This window comes from Arvicanthis niloticus, chromosome 8 (genome assembly GCF_011762505.2).
Source record: "Arvicanthis niloticus isolate mArvNil1 chromosome 8, mArvNil1.pat.X, whole genome shotgun sequence".
Lineage (NCBI taxonomy): Eukaryota > Metazoa > Chordata > Mammalia > Rodentia > Muridae > Arvicanthis > Arvicanthis niloticus.
The window spans coordinates 8,457,112-8,481,415 of record NC_047665.1 but is presented as its reverse complement, the minus strand read 5'-3'; the positions used below and the strand labels follow the sequence as shown (position 1 = coordinate 8,481,415).

General features: G+C 49.3%; 2 protein-coding genes across 2 annotated transcripts; both read left to right on the top strand.

Annotated features, from left to right (window-relative positions):
• The first annotated feature begins 3,302 nt into the window (after nt 1-3,302).
• Tmed9 (transmembrane p24 trafficking protein 9) lies at nt 3,303-8,193 on the top strand. The gene is made up of 5 exons (XM_034510922.2): nt 3,303-3,520; nt 3,676-3,776; nt 4,983-5,108; nt 5,934-6,080; nt 7,322-8,193. Exons 1-5 carry the CDS (start codon nt 3,337-3,339, stop codon nt 7,469-7,471), a joined length of 708 nt encoding a protein of 235 aa, XP_034366813.1. The 5' UTR covers nt 3,303-3,336; the 3' UTR covers nt 7,472-8,193.
• A 2,307-nt stretch (nt 8,194-10,500) lies between these two features.
• On the top strand, nt 10,501-23,279 carry B4galt7 (beta-1,4-galactosyltransferase 7). The gene is made up of 6 exons (XM_034510668.2): nt 10,501-10,634; nt 14,200-14,562; nt 16,818-17,043; nt 17,948-18,031; nt 18,321-18,425; nt 18,816-23,279. The coding sequence occupies exons 1-6, from the start codon at nt 10,585-10,587 to the stop codon at nt 18,969-18,971; spliced, it is 984 nt and encodes a 327-aa protein (XP_034366559.1). The 5' UTR covers nt 10,501-10,584; the 3' UTR covers nt 18,972-23,279.
• Nucleotides 23,280-24,304: the final 1,025 nt, after the last annotated feature.

The window sequence follows — 24,304 nt, the reverse complement described above, 5'->3', positions numbered from 1 at the left end:
TTTAAAAATGTTCTTTTGACTTAGTCTGTGTTTGGGTGTTTTGCTTGCATGTATGTATGTGCCACATGCATGCCTGGTGAGTGAAGAGGCCAGAAGAGGGCGCTAGATCCCCCAGGACTGAACTTAGAGTTGCTTGTGAATCACCATGTAGGTGCTTAGAATGGAACCTGGGTCCTCTGCAAGAGCAACAAATGCTCTTAGCAACTGAGCCATCTCTCCAGCCCCTTTAACCATTTGTTTGATGGACACTGTCTTAGTTACGTTTACATCTCTGTGGCCAAATGCCTAAGAAATACCTAGCAACCTAAGGGAAGAGAGGTTCGTGTTGGGTCACAGTCCATAGAACATGGTCCATCAGGACAAGGAAGGCACAGCAACTGGAGCAGCTCCAAGCAAAGCTCCAAGCGGGAGTGTGAGTGGATCAGGGAGCATGGAATCTGGGCTGTGCCCAAGAGCAAGGACTACAAGTATCACTGTCAAGGCCTGCTCTGAAAGCCACTTCCATTAGGCCACTGTGCCCAAAGTGCCACAACTTTTACAGATTGTGCCACCAAGTGGAGGCCAGTTGTTCAAACAAATAAGCTTATGAGTGACATTTCCAATGCCAACTATTGAGAACACTTAGATTCCTAACTTTGGGGCTATTTTTAAGCTGCTACGATGACGGTACACTTAGTATTTCGTTTGTTTGTTTAGTTAGTTATGTTGAAGACAGGGTGTCTCTGTGTCGCCCTGGCTGTCCTGGAACTCACTCTGTAGAGCAGGCTAGCTTCAAACTCAGAGACCTGCTTGTCGCTGCCTGCTGAGTGCTGGGATTAAAGGGGTGCACACCCCACCCACTACTGGGCTCTTTTATGTATTAATTAATTATTTTCAACACAAGGCCTCGCTGTGTAGCCTTGGATGGCCTGAAATTTAATGTGTAGACCAGGGTGGCCTCAAACTCACAGAGATCCACCTGCCTCTGTGTCCCTAGGACCAGGTTTAAAGGCACAAGTCACCGTGCCGAAGTCTTACAGAATACAAACCCCATTGTCTATTCCAACAACATTCCTGTCACCTTCTTTTTTTTTCTTAACATAATATTTTTATGGATAATTTAGGAATCCTGTCACCTTCTTACAGCTCCAAGATCATCACAACCGCTGCTTTCAGATCTCTAGATGAAGGAATTTTTTTCTTTATACTTTCGTATTTCTGCGGGGTGTGTTTTGTTTTGTTTTAACAAGTGCTCTCTATCTGCATGTATGCCTGCATGCCAGAAGAGGGCATCAGATCCCATTATAGATGGTATCTACCATGAGGTTTCTAGGAATTGAACTCAGCACCTCTGGAAGAGCAGCCCCTGCTGTTAACCACTGAGCCATCTCTCCAGCCCTATTTCTTCAGTTCTTTAGTACAATTCCAAAGCCAGGGCCCTCCATGTTCAGATCACAAACTCGCTCCCATCCCTACCATTTTAATTCCTGTCTGGGACAGTTGCCACCCAGGACTTTTTCCCCGCTGAAACCTTTACCACGTTAGCCTGAACCCTGAACAACGTTTGCTTTATTGTGTTTTGTTTTTGTTATCTAAGGTGGGGCTGAGAAAGCACCCCTAAAGTAGAATGCGAAGCTGTACTAACACTGCTGCCCCTTAAGAGGCAGCTGATCCGGATGGGGCCACAGGACAGGACGCATAGGGGAGGAGGTTGGCAGAGCAGACTGGCCCTGCCACTTCTGCCATTGTAGCTGCTGGTTCTCAAGGAGTATACCGGAGATTGTTGGAGCTCTACAATCTGTACAAGTGCTTCATCAAGGACATCTCTAATGGCATTGTCAACCTAGGTCTCTTGCCCTTCGGTACCGCAGAGGCCCAAAGGGGGAACAAATCTCGCTTTTCTGCTATTTCTTCTCATTAGCATTTCTGTGGTGCCCCCGGGATCTCCTGCTCTGTGGAATCTCTCTGTACTATCAGCCTGTTCAGTAAAACTTCCACTCACTATAGACTGAGCTACAATGTGGATTCCCTCTTCTTGTCGTGTGGGCTTTCCTTATCTCCATCAATCTAAAGCTTAGAGAGGGCTGTGTATCCTTCATCAACCTTACGAGCACGGAGAGATTAATTTAATCCCAGCACTAGGAAGGCAGAAGTGGACAGAGCTCTATGAGTTCAAGAAGGACACCAAGTGTTAGATGGTGTTAGATGGCTGCGTGCAGCTTAGAACAGACCACTCCAGACCAAACGGTTGGTGGGGGGGAGTTTATTCAGAAGATAGGGCAAAGGTGGGGAAAGAAGATGAAAGAAGAGAGCGAGGTCAAGGGGTTCTGCCTGTTTTATATGGGCGGTGCCGTAGTAGCCTCTCCCAGGTAAAGGTGACGTAGCCAGGTGGGTCCTGGGAATGTATGGTGGTTGCCTTGGCAACGATGTGGAGGTCTCCTAGATGTGATGTCACTGGGTTCGGAGCCTGATACCAACACCCTGATCTACATATCAAGGTCTGAGTCAGCCTGGGCTACATAGTTACATTGTATCAAAAAAAAGAAAAAGAAAAGAAAAGAAAAAAAAAGAAAAAAAGATCTACAATATATCTACTTAGTACAGATAAAGGTATTGGTGAACAATAAATACAAGACATACATAAACAACACAATGATAGTTATAAATCTTATTAATGATTAAGTTAAATTTAAGTGGGCATAAACTCTACAATTAAAAGGTAGAGCTTATCAGAATGGCCTTTGAAAGGCATGATCTAATTACATGTTGCTCATAAGAGGTTCATTTTGAATATAAATAAAATAAATAAATGCATTTAAAAGATATGAATGGGAAAGGATAGACCATGCATATAGTAACCAAGAGAGTAGGATGGTTGAACAGTGTTGCATGCTTATATCCCAGCACTTGTTAGTCAGACACAGGAAGATCCCTACAAATTTCAGGCCGACAGAGTTTGCATCGTAAGTTCCAGGTTAGGCAAAGCTGCACAGCAAAACCGTATCTCAAAACAAACAAAAGTAAAGAGGGATGGGGAGAGGATGGGGAAGAGGGAGAGTTTATTACTACTGGGTGAAACAGGTTCGAATCTTGCCTCCGCTTATATTTGTTGCCAGACTGAAAACCATTATCAGTCACCCCACTATTTGGCTAAATCAAAGAAAATACTCCCATTTTGGAGACCTCATCCGCGTCTTGTAGAAACCGGCCCCAATCAGGTACTGCCGCGCAGAGGCGTGGTGTATCTAGGGACTTGTAGTCCATGCGGCGGAACTCGCAGTCCCGGCAGGCACCGCGGTGGCCTCCGCTGGGCTACGTGGCTCGGCAGTCTGCGCCTGCGCAGGCAGGTGGAGCAAGATGGCTGCGGTGCGAGGTGTGCGAGTTTTCGGAACCTCATCCGGACTCTTGCTGGGAAGAGGGATGCGGACCTTCCTGCTGCTGCTGTGGCTTGCAGCCCGCGGAGACGCGCTCTACTTCCACATTGGAGAGACAGAGAAGAAGTGCTTCATTGAGGAGATTCCGGACGAGACCATGGTCATCGGTGCGGGGGTGAAGGGAAGCATTTGGGACAAGTCAGTGGTACTGGGGCGGGGGGATGCGACTCATTCCGGGTAGCTAGTCTGGGACTGTTTCTTCGGCTGTGAACCCGGCACCTCTTCGAGCTCTTCTCATCTTCCCTTTTCCGCCTGTCTCCAGGAAATTACCGGACGCAGCTGTATGACAAACAGCGGGAGGAGTACCAGCCAGCCACCCCTGGGCTTGGCATGTTCGTGGAGGTAAAAGACCCCGAGGACAAGGTGAGCTGGCCCTTACCCGCTCTGGACCCTGCGTCAAACAAGCTCTGGTACTTCTTTGTTAGTTTTCATATCTATTCGATCTAGAAAGACAGTTGGTGTTGTGGGAAGATGCCGGATCTTCTCTACGAACTAGGGCCGCGGTTGCTGGACAGGTTCTGTTCTCAACTTTTCAATGACCGCTGAGTGACTCCCCAGTTCAGTTACTGGCCTTAAACTATTTGCCTAGCCTGTGAAATGGAAGCTCACTCACTTTAGCGATAAGTGTACTAACTGCAGTGATGGATATCAAAAAGTTGCTAATGCTAAAGTTATTTAGGCCTTAATTTTATAAAACAGAGCACTTTTCAAAAAGGCGGACCTTTCAGTTTTGACAAATAATGTTTTAAAGACAAAAGGGAAAAAATATATATATTTTTGTCAGTAACCATCAAAATAGTTGTAGTTACTTGCCTTCACCTTTCGACGAGGCGCCTGGAGAGATGGTTGAGCATCAATTAAAAGCCTTTGTAGCCAGGCAAATGCTCTTAAAGGTGGCCCCTGCCTTTAATCTCAGCACTCGGGAGGCAGAGGCAGTCAGATCTCTGTGAAGTTCTAGGCCAGCCTGGTCTACAGAGTTTCAGGACAGCCAATGCTACACAGAGAAACCCACAAAAAACAAACAAGCAAGAAAAAGCATTTGTAGTTCTTGTTGAGAACCAGAGTTCAGTTCCTGTGGCACAACATAATGACTTTCAACAGTTGATAGGCTGCACTCGGAGCACATGTAATCTACAAGCAGGCAAAGCACTCATACACATAAAGGAAAAAATACTTTAAGGAATTAATAGACATTTAAACAAACAAGCAAAAAAACAGCAACAAGGTGATCATGATTGAAAGTGCTGTTAATCACAGCCCCTGGAAGGTAGAGGCAGGCCAGCCCTGCTTTAGAGGAGCAGCCTGGGGTACTAACCCTGAGAGAGCTAACAGTGGATACGGAGCAGACCTTCTGGGGAACAGTCACGTGCAGCCTGATATCAGACCGTTCAACCCTGCCCCAGATAGTTCTCGATCATTTCGTAATTGTGGGCGAGTACCTTTGGGTCCTTTAGTGCTGTGAACTCAAGGCTCTTCCTGCAGACTTTGGTGGTACTTGGAGTCTTATTGCCATTTTTTTCTAGCTTCCCAGCAGCATCACTGACTGAAACCCCTCCCTGTTATCTGTAGGTCATCCTGGCCCGGCAGTATGGCTCTGAGGGCAGGTTCACATTCACCTCCCACACCCCTGGTGAGCACCAGATCTGTCTTCACTCAAATTCTACCAAGTTCTCCCTCTTTGCCGGAGGGATGCTGGTAAGTAGGTCCATGGACAACCAAAGGCTTTTGGGCAGTGTACCCTGCTTGGGACTGGGGACTTGAACCGTGAGTGTGGCAGGTACTGGATTTTGTGCCTTTTAAAGCCATTGGATTTCCAGTGGACATACAGGGCAGAGCGGCTGATCAGTTGTGTAGCCATTCCTTACGACCTTACTAGTGCGCTTTCATACAGTGCTAGCCTGCCGTATACCTTATCGTCTCCAGAGTACCTAGAACCCTTAATGCAATGTTAGTGATATAGATGGCATAGGAATTGATCTAGAGAATGACTAAACAGTCTTCATACTCTGTATAGATATATGTTTTTTAAATCTGTGTTTTTGCTTTTTGAAATTTTTCTGATCTTTGGAAGCCACTGTTACAAAGAACAAACCGTATGAACATCAATCAGAGCATGAGCCGAAGCTTCTTATTTTTTTTTTTTATATGCCTGGAGCCCCATAGCATTGAGTGGGTCTCAGTATGTGAGCTGAATTTAAAAAAAGACAGGGAGCTGGTGAGATGGCTCAGCAGTTAAGAGCACTGACTACTCTTCTGAAGGTCCTGAGTTCAAGTCCCAGGAATCCCATGGTGGCTTACAACCATTTGTAATGAGATCTGATGCCCTCTTACAGGGTGAAGACAGCTACAGTGTACTTACATATAATAAATAAGTAAAAACCTTTGGGCCAGAGCGAGCCAGGCTGGAGCAAGGGAAGGGGAAAAGAAAAAAACAAAGGAAAGCAGTGAGATCAGCTGCCAGTTGGGTATTCAAAGGCAGTGAGCCTGCCTCACTCTCTTCTCTCTCTCTTTCCTCCCCAGAGAGTTCACCTTGACATCCAAGTGGGTGAACATGCGAACGACTATGCAGAAATTGCTGCCAAAGACAAGCTGAGCGAGCTGCAGCTGAGAGTCCGGCAGCTGGTGGAGCAAGTGGAACAGATCCAGAAGGAGCAGAACTACCAGCGGGTGAGTGCCTGGCCAGCCAGTGGCAGGAAAGACTGCCTATGGAAGTCCAGGGGTTTACCTATGCCAGAGTGCAGGTCGAAAAGGTGAATGTGTGTTAACAGAGTCCATCTGTAAGTGAGCCACAGCCTCGGAAGGGCCTGGCATCAGAGTCACAGTGACAAACTGGAGAGCAGTATGGTAATTAATACCAGCACCTCCTAGCCATTTTAAAGGTTCTGGGTGCCCCCAGAATCAAAAGCCTCTGATTTTGGTTTTTCGAGACAGGGTTTCTCTGTATAGCCCTGGCTGTCCTGGAACTCACTCTGTAGACCGACCAGGCTGGCCTTGAACTCAGAAATCCTCCTGCCTCTGCCTCCCAAGTGCTGGGATTAAAGGCGTGCGCCACCACCACCCGGCACCTCTAAATTTTTTATGATCAGGAATCATAAATGAATTGTAGTTGATGGCAGTGACCCATCTAAACAGGAAAGGTTGTACAGTGCCTGCAGTCCTGAGATTTTAGCTCCCACCCACCCCCTCCCCTTTTTTTTTTTTTTTTTTTTTTTTTTGGAGACAGGGTTTTTTTCTGTGTCCAGGAACTTGCACTGTAGGCCAGGCTGGCCTTGAATTCACAGAGGTTTCCTGCCTCTGCCTCCCAAGTACTGGGAGTAAAGGCGGTTGCCGCCGCCGCCTGACGTGGGGCCACACTGTAAAGAAGGAAAACAATACAAACAGAAAACCTGCGAACCAAACAAACCGTGTTGAGCCACCAGTTCGCAGTCTCTGAACATGTTACACATGTGATCTTTAAGGAGCAGATGCAAAGACCTGGGCAGAAGTCCACACTAAGCACTCCAGGACACCTCTGTGTCCACACTAAGCGCTCCAAGACACCTCTGTGTCCACACTAAGCGCTCCAGGACACCTCTGTGTCCACACTAAGCGCTCCAGGACACCTCTGTGTCCACACTAAGCACTCCAGGACACCACTGTCGCTCGGAGCTGTCACCACCACCTTCCCTCTTCTCTAGGTATCAGGAAGGGTCAAGTGAGGACTGTATCTGACAAATGGACAGACAGACTTAGGAGAAATGCTTTAGTCTGCCAGCAGTCATCTGACTGTTGCCGATGAAGGTAGTCCCCACAGGCATTTGGCCACACTTTGGGCAGAGTGGGTGGCCCCGGGGCATCCTTGCAAGCTGGGGACACAGCGGTTCCAGCCGTTTTGGACTGCTAAGCCTTGCCGTTTATTTCCCCAACAGTGGCGAGAGGAGCGCTTCAGACAAACCAGCGAAAGCACCAACCAGCGAGTGCTATGGTGGTCCATCCTGCAGACACTCATTCTCGTGGCCATCGGTGTCTGGCAGATGCGGCACCTCAAGAGCTTTTTTGAAGCCAAGAAGTTGGTGTAGCTGTCTCAAGCCTCACAGGCGATCTTTCTTCCAGGCTGTGGAAAAAGGACCTGGAATCAATTCCTCTCTGGGAGGAGGACTGGTTTTCAGCCGTAGATGTCCTGGAGGAGAGAGGGACTGCAAGCATGTCCCCATTCCTCAGGCTCAAGTGGAGGACAGCAACCTGGCTGGCTAATGCTGAGCCAGTAGTGGGACAAGCCCGTCCCACCTCCACCTCTGGACCTTTTGCAGTAATCACTCAGGGGCTGGCCATGCCCCTAGTGTCTCAGAATCTCAGTGTTACTGATCAGGGATGTGAGGTTGCTGTCTGGGGTAGGTTTCGGGAGGGAAGTGGGTGGGCCAGCAAGCTGATTTTCCTTTTGTCTTCCTTTGTTAATGTGGGATTTTGAGCAGGTCAGGGTGTTATCAGTGACTCCTTGCTATTCCAGAAACCTTGCTTTTCTTGCCTTTGGTTTAGAACCAGCCTAATACTAGTAATCTAGGGTATATTTGTGTGTCAGTTTAGGGGTGTGGAGGGGCTGCAATGCACAAAAGGGGCCCAGAGATTGATTTTAGTTTCTTATAGTTGTCCTTTCTGGGGCTTGAGCAACTGTTATCAAACCAAGCAGAGACTTCGGTGCTGGTTGGAGACAGAGCCTACAGAGTCTTAGTTACTGAGTTTATTTTCAATGAATGTGGGTTTGTTACATTGGTTTCCCAATTAAAAAAAAAAAAGGAAGAAAGACTTGTCCTGTGCGTGGTTTACTTGTGGTGGGTGTGATGGTACATGGACTTTAAGGAATGGAACAAGGCCAGACGTGCTGGGCACAACTTTAATTCCAGCACTCAGGAGGCAGAGGCAGGTGGCTCTCTGTAAGTTCGAGGACAGCCTGCTACACAAAGCGAGTCCAGGACAGCCAGGGCTATTTCACAGAGAAACCCTGTCTGGAAAAACGAAAAAGAAAGGGAAAGAGAGAAGACCATCTTGCAGTCGGCACAAGTTCTCACATTCTAAGATGAGTCTCCACCAGTGAACATCATGTTCTCCGTCCTTGCCATGTTTTCTTGTAGCCGGCATGTGATGGGTTCGTCAAAACCATCTAACACATTGCAGGGTTGCTGGTATTTTTCTCATAAGGAATTTATGAGGCTTAAAAAGGAATACCCAGGGTTAAAAGTACTGACTGCTCTTCCAGAGGTCCTGAGTTCAATTCCCAGCAACCACATGGTGGCTCACAACCATGGTGGCTCACAACCATGGTGGCATCACAACCACCATAGGGTCATGTACTCATATAAATAAAATAAACCTTAAAATAAGAAAAAGAAAGGAATACCCAGAAGCAAAGTGCTGTTCTTAACATACTCATCAAGAGTACTCAGTATCGGCATTACACATAACTGAACACTATGATTTAAAGTGAGTTAATTTGGGTTTTTATGTAAAATTTAGTTTCTTGAGATTGAGGCCTAACACGAGAGGGGCAGGTCATGTGATTGTGTCATCATCTCATGGCCCTAACTGGTCTCTGCAGGAAGTCAATCCTGCCTTTAAGATCTGCCACATACATCTATGGTTGATTTGGAAGTTTCTGGTGTGGGATGCAGAGCCCCAGGAGAGCCACGGGGTGGGAAAGGATTTTGAGTTGTATCAGAGTTTAAGAAGGGAAAGAGAGCTAAGAGCAACTAACTGGGGCTGGAGAGACGGCTCAGTGGTTAAGGGCACTGACTGCTCCTACAGAGGTCCTGAGTTCAATTCCCAGCAACCACATGGTGGCTCACAACCATCTGTAATGGGACCCAATGCCCTCTTCTGGTGTGTCTGTAAACATCTACAGTGTACTCATATATGTAATAAATACATAAATCTTTTTTTAAAGAACAATTAACTTCTCAACCAGTAGTGAAGCTCTCTTGAAATCATAAATTGTGTACTTGAGATCATAGACTGTGGCTGGAAAAAGGATGATGTAGACAAACCAGTCACCTGCCTGTGCCTCGGTTCTTTCATCTTACAATGGAAATCATTCCTATTCCTAAAGACTGAATTTTTATTCAGTAGTAAAGAATTTAGAGCCGGGCGGTGGTGGCGCACACCTTTAGTCCCAACACTTGAGAGGCAGAGGCAGGTGGATTTCTGAGTTCGAGGCCAGCCTGGTCTACAGTGAGTTCCAGAACAGCCAGGACTACACAGAGAAACCTTGTCTTGAAAAACAAACAAACAAACAAACAAACAAACGAATTTAGAATAATAATGAGTAGCACAAAGGAGAACTTAATAAATGCTAGGTACTTATTAGAATATTGAATTTTGCCTGAAAGGAGAGCAGATGTCAAGTCTAGTAATTGTCTCTCTTTTCCCAGATGGGAAGTGGCAACACATGAGGGTAAGGGAGTGGATAAATTCACACCGGCAATTAGGGAACTCAGTCTCCTACTCATCCCTTCATTTCTCAGATTGGACAACAGCATTTCTATAGTGACTGTGCCAAGCACTGCACCAAATGGGTTTCGTTTCCTACAAATGACATAAAGAATAAGAACAATTTATATACCCAAGTGATGAAACAGTCAGAAAAATTGACTTGCCTCAGCGTTGTTAATTATCAGAGCAGTGTTTGGAGTAAAATCAGTCTTCCGAGATCAGCTCTGAATCCTGAACTGGATCTTGTGCTCCAAGTGTACATGCTTACTCCGCTGGGCTGACCGAAGGAATGCTGCGATGCTACCAGCCTTCACTCGGGAGTCGGGAGCAGGGGAGTCGGGAGCAGGGAGGAGGAAGATGTACCTTATCCCAGACGTGCTGTTCTGGAGTACATGTCTAGCCCCAGCTAGTCTCTTGCCTATTTGCTGGCCTTTGACCGGGGTGAAGAGTGGGAGCTCCTTTCTTGTGACATCCAGTGGGCCCTTGTAGGTAGTGAGAAGGTAGCTAGATCCCACCATCGTTTTTTGTTTTGTTTTTCCCCAGGCAGCAGAACCTTATAGGCTGTGGCTCTGAGGTGCAGCCGGTCCGGCCGGAGGGACGGACCGGGAGGACCAGGGGGCGGGGCGGGGGTGGAGACGCCGCGTAGGCTGGGCAGGCCTGGCAGCGGGGCTGGGAGCCGGAGCCCCATGTCCTGCTGTGTCCCGCCACGATGTTGCCCTCCCGGAGGAAAGCGGCGCAGCTGCCCTGGGAGGATGGCAGGTGAGCGGCGGCAGCCGGCAGGAGTCGCATCCCCCTGGGTGCCATTCCTTTTCTCGGCCTGCAGAATCTAGCAGCCCGATGCCGGCGCATCTGGGTTTCTGGGGGTCACCCTGAGTGTTTGTGGTTCTCTGAGGGGCGTCATTGGCATTGTCTGTACTGCTCTCTTTTCCCATTAGCTTCTATTCTGCGCACCCCTGTGTTTGGGTCTCTGCCTTGCTCTCTCTATTGATCTTTTTGTTTGGGTCGGAGTAGTCAAGTGGTTCTCAACCTGTGGGTCGCGCCCCCCTGCTGTGCATCCGATATTTACATTACAGTTCATAACAATAACAAAATTACAGGTATAGAATAACAACGAAATTTATGGTTGGGGGCCACCACAACATGAGGAATTGTATAAAAGGGCTGCAGCAGTAGGAAGCCTGAGACCTACTGATCTAGTCTCTTTCTCTCATGTGTCTTATGTGTGTTTTTCCGTCTATGTTTCCATGCAGCAACAGCTGATTCTGTTCACTTCTTACAGCGAATCTCTCTGTGTTGTGGCACTGAAGGTCTTTATTTATTTATTTATTTTTCTGTCTGCCCGGTCATATCCATGTGACTTCAGATCCTATCCCTTGCCTTCATGCTCTCTCATACTTTGTGGCTGGCCGGAAAGATCACACCAGACAGCTTCCTGTGTTCTCTTCCTGGTTGGTTAGCCATTGCCTGTCTTATACTAGACACACCCAGTAGTTCATTTCCAGTGCTGTTGTACGTGTGTGGGGCCTGCTTTGAGTGTTAGGTGTGAGTCTGGCTCAGACCTGAGTTTTAAGACATTTCTCACAGAAACAGAGTCGGGAAGGTGATTTTTTTTTTCCCGCCTAGATTTATAGGGGCTTTAGGCTTGAGATATGCTTCCTGCACCCATTTTTCTTTCCCCAAACACATGTTAGTGTATATTCACTTAATGAGCAACACATTTGTTAGATTTTTAAGGCTCTGGAATTTAGTGGACACAGTTAGGGGGTGTGTTGTTTGTTTTGTTTTTTTTTTCATATTTGGTGCTAAAATGTGAAGGTCAGTAGTGGCCAGAAATAGACCACTTAATTTTTCTGACCTCGGTTTTCCATCTCTGAGATGAATATCATACTATCTACTTGGAAGAGCTCATTGAAGAATGGTGAAGATTGTTTATAGAGGAGAATTGCCATCTTCTCATCATTTTCTATTATTGTGTTCTCAGAAAAATATGATATTCATTCTGTGCTTTTGACACAGAGGCAAAGATCCGTGCAACAAATATAAAGTCGTGTAGTGACGGGGTAGTAGCTCTAGAATGAGCTTGCTTGGGTTTGAAGGTCCCCTAATTAGCCTTAGGCGGTGATTGATAAAGACCATCCCTTTTCTAAATCTTCCCCAGAACCTGAGTGTGGGAGCAGCCAGGAGTGCAGTTCTGGAGATTACCACCAGGTGGCACCAGCAGTAGCTGTTCCCAGTGTTCAATAGCATCACTTTTACTGATAGAATTGGGACCCTCGGTGGTTTTGGCCTTTAGAGAAAAGAATGAGAGTGTCCTTGGGCATACGATCTTCATAGAAAGGGCAGGTTGAATAGAAGAAACAGCACGAAAAAGCACATGGATTGTCCAATCCATGCCTTGCTTCTGGATAATGGTCATCGTTTATTCCCCCAAAGGAGGTCTGTTCCCCGTTGTTCATCATATAAATCTCAATCCTGCTCCCAGAAGGAGCCCAGAGTGCAAGAAAGAATCTGTAAAGCTTCCAGGCTTGTCAGGCCATTTGCAGGTCCACAGTGCAAACCATCACCACAGGACAATGGGGGGTAAGTCAGAAGCCCTGTGAGGCTGAGCCTGAGAGGCGTCCTGTTGGGCAGCCTCTCAGCTGCATGTGGGACCTGGGCCTGGCTTCAGGGCTGCTGGCTTCCAGATTTGCAGTTGTGTTTTTAGAGAAAGGTAGGCATGGATGTGGCTCCAGTGTATGCCTTAAAGCACGCTTGGGCTGCTTGGACCCTTCCCCTAACACAGTTGACAAGCTCTTTCCTGTCTGGCTGGGCCTGAGGCCACACATAAAAATGTGACATGTTCTGAAAGTAAGACCTTCCAGCTCATCTCATGGGAGCTCTGTAAAGAGGGAAGTGCCAGGTACCCTGGGAACACAAAGCAGGGAGCTTGTCAGGGGCAGTGATGGGTACGACATGGATCTTTGGCCTTGAAAGATTGGTAGAAATCTAAGCAGATAAAATAAGAGGATATCACAAAGGAGATGAAGGCGGGTAGGAATGGGCCGGAGTGGGAAGGAACGTGCCAAGTGGAAAGGCCTTGTGTTACCCCAGATGAGAGTGAACGGTTGTAAGAAACTGGAGAGTTGACAAAATCACAGAGTGCCTCGACAGAGGATTCTGACTGTTAGACTAAGGGTTTGGGCAGTAATCTTGCAAGCAGAGGCAGAACATCCATAGATTTGAAAGTCAAGAACAGCCCAAGGACCAGTAGGCAAGATGATCACAGGTGATCTACAAGATCTGAGAGCAGATTCTTGACCCTTAGAGGTTATAAAGTAGGTTCCTTTACTGGTCGCTTGGGCAGGGACAGGGGGAGCTGGAGAGGAAGCCTCCTTAGATTCTCACAACCTTTCCTAGTATTCCCAGACACTTCCAGAGTGAGGCAAAGGTGAATTCCACTGTTTCTTTTTTGCTTTTTTGCTTTTTTTTTTTTTTTTTTTTTTTTTTTTTTAATCTGTTTTTGAGATAGTCCCACCGTGTAACCCAGTTTGGTCTTGAAGTCCAAATCCACCCAGGCCACCGTATACGGCCTTTTGTTTTTGGTTTTGTAATTGTTAGGACTAAAAGGGAGTTTCCCAGACACCAGAGTCTGAGATATTGAGTGTTTGTCCAGGCTCTTCAGTTAGAATATGGCTGCTGAACCTAGTCCTGTCCCCTCCACCCTCCTTTATCTTGTCCTATGGACTGTCCTGTGACCTGCCACTATTCCTTTGGACCCTACATTGGGCTGTTTTGAGCTTCCTAGACTAACTATTGGCCATTTTGCCTGGGGCTTATGGCAGCACACACCCATTCTTGGGGAGCTTTCTGGCACCTTAGCAGCACAACAAAGAAATATTTCTGCTGGAGTGGATTTTCTGGAGACTGAGTTTGGGATTTGGAAATCAGTGGTTGTGTCTGTCTATGCTAGAACCCCTCCACTGGCTTAGGACCTCCAGACACTGTCCTAGGGACAGATATGAAACAATGAGCCCGCCCCTTCCTCTGAGTCCTCTGACCGGCATTCCATCAGGATGTCAGATGTCAGTGAATGACTGGGGCAGCCCTGGCTGCTCTGAATGGTCTGACAGGTCCCAGCGGGTAGCACAGGCTGGGCCTACAGAGGCCAATGGACTGATCGCGTGTGGAAGTAGCATGTGCAAAAATATTAAACACTGCTTCTGCACTAATTCCCCGGTTCAGGGAATGCCAGCCATTTGGGCCTACATGTGAGGAGGCCAGAGAAGGGTCCTGAAAGGATCTCAGCTAGCCCATCCTCCTGACCTCCTTCCCGCTCTTACTTCAGGGCCAGGTTGCTTCCTGGAGGCCTCCGCCGGAAATGCTCCATCTTCCACCTCTTCATTGCCTTTCTCCTGTTGGTCTTCTTCTCCCTGCTCTGGCTGCAGCTCAGCTGTTCTGGAGATATGGCCCAGGTGACCAGGGGACAAGGGCAGGAGACCTCCGGTCCACCCCGGGCTTGCCCCCCAGAGCCACCCCCTGAGCACTGGGAAGAAGATGAGTCATGGGGACCTCACCGCTTGGCAGTGCTGGTGCCCTTTCGGGAACGCTTTGAGGAGCTGCTGGTCTTTGTGCCCCACATGCACCGCTTCCTAAGCAGGAAGAAGATCCAGCACCACATCTATGTGCTCAACCAGGTGGATCATTTCAGGTGAGGAGCAGCTCCTGAGCCCGCACTGCTCAGCCCAGTGCCTCTCTCTCCTTGCTCTTGGCTCCCAGTGCCTGTTCCTCTCTCTCAGGGCTCGGGCCTGGGAGGGGTTACTTTGAGTAAGGACCAGACGATGGGAGGAGGTAGGCCACTCTCGCTGGGTGTAGTGGGAGTCTTTGGGGTGAGCCTGTTCTAAAGTCTGCTTTAGAGAGATCACTGGGTGTGGAATGTTGTGTAAGGACACTGAGAAGCAATGATGCAGGGTCCCTGGAGGAGCGCTGCCTCAGTCCTGCCGCCTCCACTGTCCTCCCAGCAGTTACTGTCCCAGGCTCTCTGGGACTGTCTCTCCCACTGTGGCCTTGGACTCCTCTCCCTCTCAGGGACAGTGCTCCGGCCACAGGGCCCCTCTTCTGCATAGTCTGCTCTTCCTCTCGGTGATTCACATCAGCATGCACATAGCCAAGATAGCGCTCTTCTAAACAGACAGCAACTGGGAGGGAGGCGACTCAGCAGGTAAAGGTTTGCCACCGACCCTGCTGCTGGAAGGAGAGAGCTGACTCTTACAATGTGTCCTTAACTTCCCGCCACTGCCGGATATTCTAAGTTGATGTCTTAAAAGAGGGAGCCAGGCATGGTGGCGTATCTTTAATCCTAGCACTGGGGAAGGCAGAGGCAGGTGGATCTCAGCCTGGTCTACAGAGCAAGTTCCAGGATAGCTAAGGCTATACAGAGAAATCCTGTTATAAAAAACAAAACAAAAACAAAGAAAAAAGAAAGGAAGGAACGAGAAGAGAAAAAGAAGGGAAGATTTCTCTGTGTGATATATTCATTGCTGTTACCCTGCTTCTTCTTCCTTCTCTTTCCTGTTTTCAAGGCACACCCTTTCTCTGTCTCTCTCTTCTCTCTTTCTGTCTCTCTGTCCTCTCTCTGTGTCTCTGTCCTCTCTCTGTCTCTCTGTCTTCTCTCTGTCTCTGTCCTCTCTCTGTGTCTCTCTTCTTTCTCTGGCCTCTCTCTGTCTCTCTCTCTGTTTCTCTTTGTCTCTGTCTCTCTCTTCTTCTTCCTCTTCTTCCTCTTGCTCCTCCTCCTCTTCTATTTTTGATTTTTTTTTTTTTTTTTTTTTTAGACAGGGTTTCTCTGTGTATCCCTGGCTGTCCTGGAACTCACTCTGTAGACCAGGCTGGCCTCGCACTCACAGGCCGTCAACAGACATCTCTTATGACCTGCAGCATCTCTCACTGAGGTCACAGGTGGCTTCTCATCCTTTCCCATTGGCAGCTTCTGCTAAGCAGATCCTTTTCCAGCTAATGCCTCCACTTAACTTCCGGTTTCCCTCATCTCAGTGGGAAACTCCACCCCTGCTCACCTCATTTTCAGTGTCCTTGTCTCTCTGGCCAACTGATCAGAGCTCAGCACTTCCCTAGGTCTCTCCCTGGGGAATCCCATCCCATCCAGTCTCTGGAAATGCCATTCCTTCTTTCTGAGCTCCAACCCGGAATCATCTGCCTCCTTTGTGACCCTCTGTTCAGTGGTCTCAGAGGCAGCCCAAGCCTAACAAGATCATGGCTGAATTCCAGATTGCTGCCCCTCACACCTGATTTCTTTCCCCTCTTCCCCATTTCAGGAAGTGGGAACTACATACTTTAGTTACGCAGGCCGAAAAGGCTTGGCCTTACCTTCACCTGCTCTTTGTCTATCATGGCATCCAACCTGTCAGCATAGCACATGTAGAATCTGCCTGCTTCTCACCATTTCCTCTGCTGGCCCCTTAAGCCAGGCCACCTTACCTCTTACCCCTCAGCTTCCATCCAGTTCCTGGTCTGGGCTCAGTGTGCTAACTGGAGCCACAGGGCACCTCCTCTTGCTGACCTTAGCAGTTGCTCTCACTTTGTGGAGCCCGTCTCTCAGCCTCCAGATGACCACTCCCTCAGGCCGACAAGTTCCACCTTAGCTGTTGCCTGCCACTCTGGCCCTCCTGGCAGCCCTGTCTAGGAGAATAGCTGCCCACCTGCCCTGTGAGTTTCCATCTCAGTACCTGGCTTGACTTGCTTGAGAAGAGGGATTTGTTTCTCGTTACTTCTTCCATGTAGTTTCGAACAGCTTCTGGCATAAACCCTTGTGCAGCAAGCAGAGAGGGCAGTGTTCCACAGTGAAGTCAGTGCCAGGTGGTGCCAGCAAGGAAGCTCTCTGGCGTAGCCAGGGCTGAGCTAGGTTGATGAACAAGCTTGCTTCCTCTACCTAGCCTTGTTTATCTTGCATAGGTTCAATCGGGCAGCACTCATCAATGTGGGCTTCCTGGAGAGCAGCAACAGCACAGACTACATCGCCATGCACGATGTGGACCTGCTCCCTCTCAATGAGGAGCTGGACTATGGCTTCCCAGAGGCTGGGCCCTTCCATGTGGCCTCCCCAGAGCTCCACCCTCTCTACCACTACAAGACCTATGTGGGCGGCATTCTGCTGCTGTCCAAACAGCACTACCAGCTGGTGAGGCCCAGCCCTACATGCTCTGCTCCCCAGCATGGGTTTAGGCAATTGGGAGGGTAGAGCAGCCTTCCTGGGGCCCAGCACATGGAGCATTGCCCGAGCCTGACCAGGCACTCGGCAGCAGCCAGGGACGTGTGAGGGAACCAGGAGTGAGCACATTAGCCAGAGAGGCTCTGCTGGGACCACAGAAGCCCCATGCCAGCTGACCACAGGGAACCCCAGATGGGAGGGCCTATAGAACCTCTCCCTCCCTGCAAGGTTACCAGGTCTCCCTTTCTTCTCCCAGGCCTCAGCGCCACTACTCCTCTCCTGTAAGAAGGCTGTGTAGCTACAGCCTGTAAAACGTGGCCTAGCTGTGGGGAGATGGAGCCCCTCCCTCCTCAGAACTCTAGATAGGAGTCCCACTGGCTCTTGATGGGACCCAGGATGGGAGGACCAGAGTGGCTTTTCTCTGTCCTCCATAGCTGAAGCTAGTTTTGTAAATGAAGCCCCTGAGCAGATGCCAATCAACAGTGTTAAAGAGCCAGTTGTCCCTCCAACCCAGGGAGAGACTTGGGCAGAGCCACCTCAGGAGAAATGGAATTGAGAGGAAAGCAGAAAGTAGCAGTTGCCATTTTCCCTCTGAAGAGAGCCGACACTTGAGACACTAATCATGCACCCGTTCAACGTCCTGCTAGGAGTGGGGCGGGACCAAGATGTGCTGAGACTTCCCTTTGGCCCCACATGCCAATGCAGAAGAGAAGGGACCTCGCAGCACCCTGTATTCACCCAGAACAGTCAGGGCAGGAAGAAGAGAGGGGCCTGGCTGGCTGGGCTCAGACTTGGTTCTCCCGAGCAGTAGGAGACCAAAGTGCACCCCTGGGAGGAGGGGGCATGTGACAGACACTGCCTGTCTTTGTGTCAGTGCAACGGAATGTCCAACCGCTTTTGGGGCTGGGGCCGAGAGGATGATGAATTCTACCGGCGCATCAAAGGAGCTGGCCTCCAGGTAAGGCTTCTCGCATGACCGCCTGGTCCTAGCTTACTTGGCGGTCCTGAGGTTCCCTTTATTGCTGCATCAAGATTCTTGGGTTCCCCTGGTTCTATCCCTGCCTTTACCCCAACTCTGGGGCCTTATCTAACCGGTCCTGTGCTCTCTGCTAGTCTCCTCTCCTACAGGATGGCTCTTAAGAGCCTCTGCCTATGTATGGCAGCCAATAGGATCCCAGAGGAGTTAGTGGTAAGGGCCAAGATTACAAGAGAGGCACCCTGACACCTGCATCCTTTGTTCTCCTTAGCTTTTCCGCCCCTCGGGGATCACAACTGGGTACCAGACATTTCGACACTTGCATGACCCAGCCTGGCGGAAGAGGGACCAGAAACGCATTGCGGCTCAAAAACAGGTGCTGGCTAGTCTCCTCAGTGGAGTGGTGAGGGATAGGTAGGCCTGATCATTTCCCCAAGTTCCCCTTTGGCCCAAATGGTGTCATTCCTCCATGCCGGGCCCAGGTCACTCAACAGGCATTCTCCATAGCACCTTGTCCTGTTTGTGGCTACTGTGTGGATCAGCCCAGACCTCAGAGTCCATGCAGGTTCGGGTGGGAAGACTTAGCCTGGGCCCCAGAATGTCTTGTAGCTGTACTATCCTATTATCCCACATAGAAGTCTGTGTTCCCCTAACTGAGAAACACAGGCCTGGGCAACATGTTAGCTTTGGCCTCTGTTAATGGTGACATGTGAACGGATGGCACCATGAAGTGTGGGTTCATCTTCTCTCCTTCTCTTCTTTCCAGGAGCAGTTCAAGGTGGACCGGGAGGGAGGCCTGAACACTGTGAAGTACCGTGTGGATTCCCGCACGGTGCTGTCTATAGGAGGGGCCCCCTGCACCGTTCTCAATGTCATGCTGGACTGTGATAAGACAGCCACTCCATGGTGCGTATTTGGCTGAGCGCTAAACTGTAAGAAAACTATGCTTCCAGACCTCAGTGCTGCTCAGGCTCAGGAAACCTCAGGCCTTAGGCTGAGCTCAAGAGGATGCAGAGAGGCCTGAAGAAGTAGCCAACCAGTCTGTGTCTTCAGCCACCTGGCCCCCAGAGCCAGGCCCAAGACAGGACACAGGTAGACCCTGGGATGCTGCTGGAAAAATTTTTCAGAGAGGCTGGAGGTGTGGCTCTTGACTGACATTCTCCACCCTGCCTTCCTGCTTACACTGCTCTGCCTACCCACCTGTGCTGAGGCCTGAGGCAATGAAAAGGTGGGCCAGGCCAGCCTCAGCTGACACAAGCTGCTCCTCTGGAAGAACAGACTCACAAAGACGTAGTCAGAAGCCCCACGGCCAGTGTGTATGGTAGTTGCTACTAGGAAGCCTAGCACGTCAGAAGGAGAGACACAAGCCCCGTGCAAGGGAGCGGCTGATACCAGCTGTAGCTGGTGCCATCATGGAGGAATGGGGCACCAGATCTCACTTTTCAAAAGAAACTAGAATGCTGGATTCTTAAGCAGAATTTCCTGATTTTTTTTTTTTAATGGTAGCAGTTAACTAAAACTTTGAGAAACTATGGCAGGCCAAACAAAATGTTTTATGGTTCATTGGTTTGTCACCTTTGGTTGACCAAAGGGGGATAATATAAAAGACTATGCTGTCAGTTATACACTGGCAAGGAACTGGACTGGGGTCGGGGGAAGGTGGCAGGCATGGACGGGAGGAAAAGCCAGAGGTGGGGGGTTCCTGCATGTCCCTGACCACCGGGCTCCTGGGAAGCTGAATTCGATTCTGGCTTTGGTTGGGCTCTGTCTCTGACGTGGTGCTCCATCAGCCTTACTAGGAAAGAGGCAGAAGGAAGGAAGGTAACTGAAGAAGTAGAGCCACCGGACCTGGCGGGGTAGGGGACAGGGCAGCTCAGAGGGGAGCCATGTTCCTAAGGTGGGAGAAACTGAGGAAAAACTGCAGAAGCCCTAGAGCATTCTCCCAGCTGGGAGGAAGGGTGAGTGCTCATCTCACCGTCAAGAAGAATAAGACTACTACCACAATTTTTGAGCCAAATTTGAGGCAAGCTTTATTAAATATTGGCCAGGTATCTGTTCTGGTCAAGTGGGGCTTGCAGGCTAGAGGCACCTTGTCTTACAGCTCTCTCTCTCTCTCTCTCTCTCTCTCTCTCTCTCTCTCTCTTTTTTTTCCGAGACAGGTTATCTCTGTGTAGCCCTGGCTGTCCTAGAACTCACTCTGTAGACCAGGCTGGCCTCGAACTCAGAAATCCGCCTGTCTCTGCCTCCCAAGTGCTGGGATTAAAAGCGTGCGCCACCACTGCCTGGCGTCTTATAGCTCTCTTAAGCACAGAAGTTTAGACTGAAAACAGGGTTAGCTCACACCTAGTAGCAGCAAGAGGCGGCAGATGAGTGTCTGTGTAGATGGGTCCGAGCAAGGCCTGCCTCACAGCAGGAGCAGAAGCAGAGGGGCAGTCTGTGCAGGTAAGGTGCGTGGTTTACCACTGGGACACCCAGAGAGCCACAGGAGTGGCCGCACTCCAGAGTTGAGAGGTTAGGATTCACAGCTTGCTTCAGGACTCAGGATGCCTTCAACCCTGCTGTGTGCTGTGGGCAGACTGTGGACAGCACAACCTGAAAGTAAGTTCAGAGAGAGGCTGAGATGGGCCAGGGCTTTGAGTTCCGCAGGGACAGAGCCTCAGCCCCAGCAGTGAGAGACAAGCATGCCTGGCTTACAGCCCATCGCTGTGGAGGTGGGCAGGCTGTTGCCTGTGTGTGAGCTCTGTCTTCTCATCTTGGATTCTCATGTGTCTCCTCGGACAGTAACTCATGCCTCTTGGGGTTGGTGGACACAGATGTGACAGCAAAGCCCCCAGCTCTGCATTGACCTGGCATGCAGAAAAACCTGAAAAGATCAGGGTCCTGTCTACCTGTTCTGGGGCTGTGGGACCAAGAGAAGGAAGGCCAGGAAGATACTCTCCAGGCCCATCTTCCCCTGGGGCTCCCCCATCACACTATCATTGTGATGGTGAGTGCCCCTGGCAGGAGCTGAGGGCACCCTGGCAGGACCTGGTGCAGGCCACATCTGCAGCCTCCCTTCCTTGCTCCCTATTCTCTCCCATTCCTGGAGGACGGAAGGATGCTGAACCCTGATGAGCCGGGGCGAAGCAGATGACAGTCTGCCTCTGTGTTTTCCTTGCCCATGTGATTCACTAGTAATCAGCAAACATCTCTAATTTGCTACTGAGGATGTGGATAAAATGTGCCAGGACATAAGCATCCCTAGCCAGGGTGGGTGTGAAAATAATGACCGTCATCCAGAGGGCAATTGCCACTTCTGTTCCTGTATTTGGGTTCTCTAGAGAGGCAGAGCTGATAGAATGAGTAAACATATATGGGACTTACTGAGTGGCTTGGAGGCTGTGGTCTGGCTAGTCCAACAATGGCCGTGTCTGCCAAGAGTCTAACAGTTGCTCAGTACACAAGGCTGAGTGACTCAGCTGGCCTTTAGTCTGTGTTAAAATCCCAAAGAAGTAGGTTCTAATATCAGTGAAGGGATGCCTCAGCAGTAGGATAGATTGACTTACCAGCAAGAGTGAGGGCAAGCAGGCAAAAAGCGAAGATTCCTTCTTTTATGTAGGCTGCCACCAGAAGTGGCTGAAATTTATGGGGGAGGGGCAGGATATCTTCCCAGCTCAAATGATCCAATCAAGAAAAATCCTGCTGAGTGCTGATGGCCCACACCTTTAATCCCAGACAGGAAGATCTCTGAGTTCGAGGCCAGCTTGGTCTACAAAATGAGTTCCAGGACAGCCAATGCTATGCAGAGAAATCCTGTCCCCAAAAAAAAAAAAAGTAAAAGAAGAGAAAAAATCCTTTACAGGTGTTCCCAGTATCTTGGATTTTAGTTAATTCCAGATGTAGTCAAGTTTGCAACCAAGAATAGCTGTCATACGGTAGTATTGTATAGATGACAAAGTGAGGGCATAAAGAGGCTTGTCTGACTCAGATGACAAGCACTGGCTTACGATCAGCCTCCCTGGTACCCACCTCCAGAGCCCAAGCGACAGGTGCCCCAGTGGGAGAAGGCATGCAGGGAGGGCTGCCACTGCCCCACCTCTGGGAAGAAAGCTGGCCACAGGAGGTGCAAAGTATTGGGCCCCATGGTTGTTCTGCCTCAAAGAACATGACTGTTTTGATTGCTGGAGAGGCCTTTGAACTGAGGGACACTGAAGGGACATCAGGGTGCCCCAGAGTGTTTCACAGTGACAGGCTACACAAATCTGGGGAAGGCTTGCTGGTGGGGCAGGAACTTGTCAGAATGAGGAAAGCTTCCAGAGGAATGAATCTATACATACAAAGGGGCTCAAGAGAACACTGGGCTCAGGAGCCTGGGGGTGCTTGTTTGCAGCCCCCAGAGCCTCCAGAGTTGGGGAGCTGGGCAGAGGGAAGGCTGGAGTGAGTCCTGGTCTGTGACTGCCACACTAAGCAGTTTGTTTTTTATTCTAGGGGTACAGGATTTTCACACAGAATCTGGGCAGATTTCAATCCATGTTTTAGACAGAGCATTTGAGGTTTAATAATGCAGTGTAAGGGTTGGGCATGGCGGTGCACACCTTTAACCCCAGCACTCAAGAGGCAGAGGCAGGCAGATCTCTGAGTTCAAGGCCAGCCTGGAACACAGAGTGGGTTTCAGGACAGCCAAGACTTCACAGAGAAACCCTGTCCCGTAAAACAACAAAAAGGACTTAGGCTGGACTGCAGGATGGGTTTTAGAAGCAATGAAGCCAGAGACGACACTGTGAAGTGACATGGAGAGATATGCTAGGTCCCCAGTCAGTAGCAGCTGCTTCTCTTGGCCCTCACAGGGTTAACTGTACAGGACAGGGCCTTCCTTGACAGTGTGCACTCCTCCTTGGACAGCCACAGCACCAAGTGGATGCACACAGCCTCTGTGTCCTCCCTCCCCCTGGACAATTGAAGGTGACTTTGCTCATATTCCTGGGGGCTCAGAAGTTCAGGAGTTCACACTGAGTCCCCAGGAGCTTATACCTGGGGGCCTTTTAAAACAAACAAGCAAACAAACAAACAATTTTCTTCAGTCAAGTAATGGTACAAGACTTTAGTCCCAGCACTAGAAAGGCTGAAGCAAGTGGATGTCTGTGAGTTCAAAGCCAGCTTGCTCTGTGTACTAAGTTCCAAGACAGTCAGAGCTACATAGTGAGACCCTGTCTTGAATGCCCCCCCAATTTAAAACAGTTTTTTTCTATAATGTGTGGTTCTTTTATTCTTTGACAATGCCATGCATGTATACAATGAAATATATACCACCACCCCCACCACCCTGCTCCTAACTTCATGTCTTTTTCTAACTTGATAACTCACTAAATCCAATTGGTGCTGTTCATATGTGAGTATTGGGGTTGGGAGGGCATCCGCTGAAGTGTGGGAAACCTCCCATTGTCCATACTCTCAAAGAATGAGTCTTCCCCAGCAGACATCAGCTACCAAAAGCTCCTCAGTGTGGAGTGAGCCTTGGAGATCACCCACCCTGTCTATGGGTGAATTTTAGCTGGCTTGATCTTGCGTCTTGTTCTATGCCACACCCAGAAGAGAGCATTTCACACCACTCCAGCTCTTGCAATCTCTCCTCTGCCCATTCCTCAAAGTTCCCCGGCCCGTTTAAAGTCAAATGCATGATCTGTTCTTCCCAGCACTTTAACCATTTAACATATTTCTGCATTGACTGCTGCGTGGTTCTCTGACCCAGGTTAAACCAGGTATCCAGGTCTACCCAGGTCTATCCATGTAAGCATAAATACAAGGCAATTTCACATTGTGGCCATTCTACAAAATAACAACAGCAGGTTTTATCCTAGGTCTTATGGCTGCTCCAGGCATGGGTTTTGCCTAGAGTTGGAGTACCAGGCATGAAATACCCTCCTGTGAGTCAAGCCTCAAGTCTAGTCAGAGAGTGGTCAGTTTCTCCACAACACTCATGCTGGCACTGCACCTCCAGATGCATCTTACCTGCAGGTCAGTATTGTGGCATCCACTGTCCAGTACTCACGTAGCAACCTGCATAGCACCTCTGACAACGTGGACACTAGTGGGGAGGAAGTCTCCCAGTCACTTTGAGCCAAAGTGTGCGGTGCCTTCAGCAATGAGGGTTTATCGAGAAGCTAGAGCAGGTAACCAGGAGGAATGACAGTAGCCATTGTTTCAGAGATCTCTGGCACCTCCCTGACCAACAGGCGGTAAGGAGGAATCTCACGCTTGGCACTCCAGTTGTTCAGT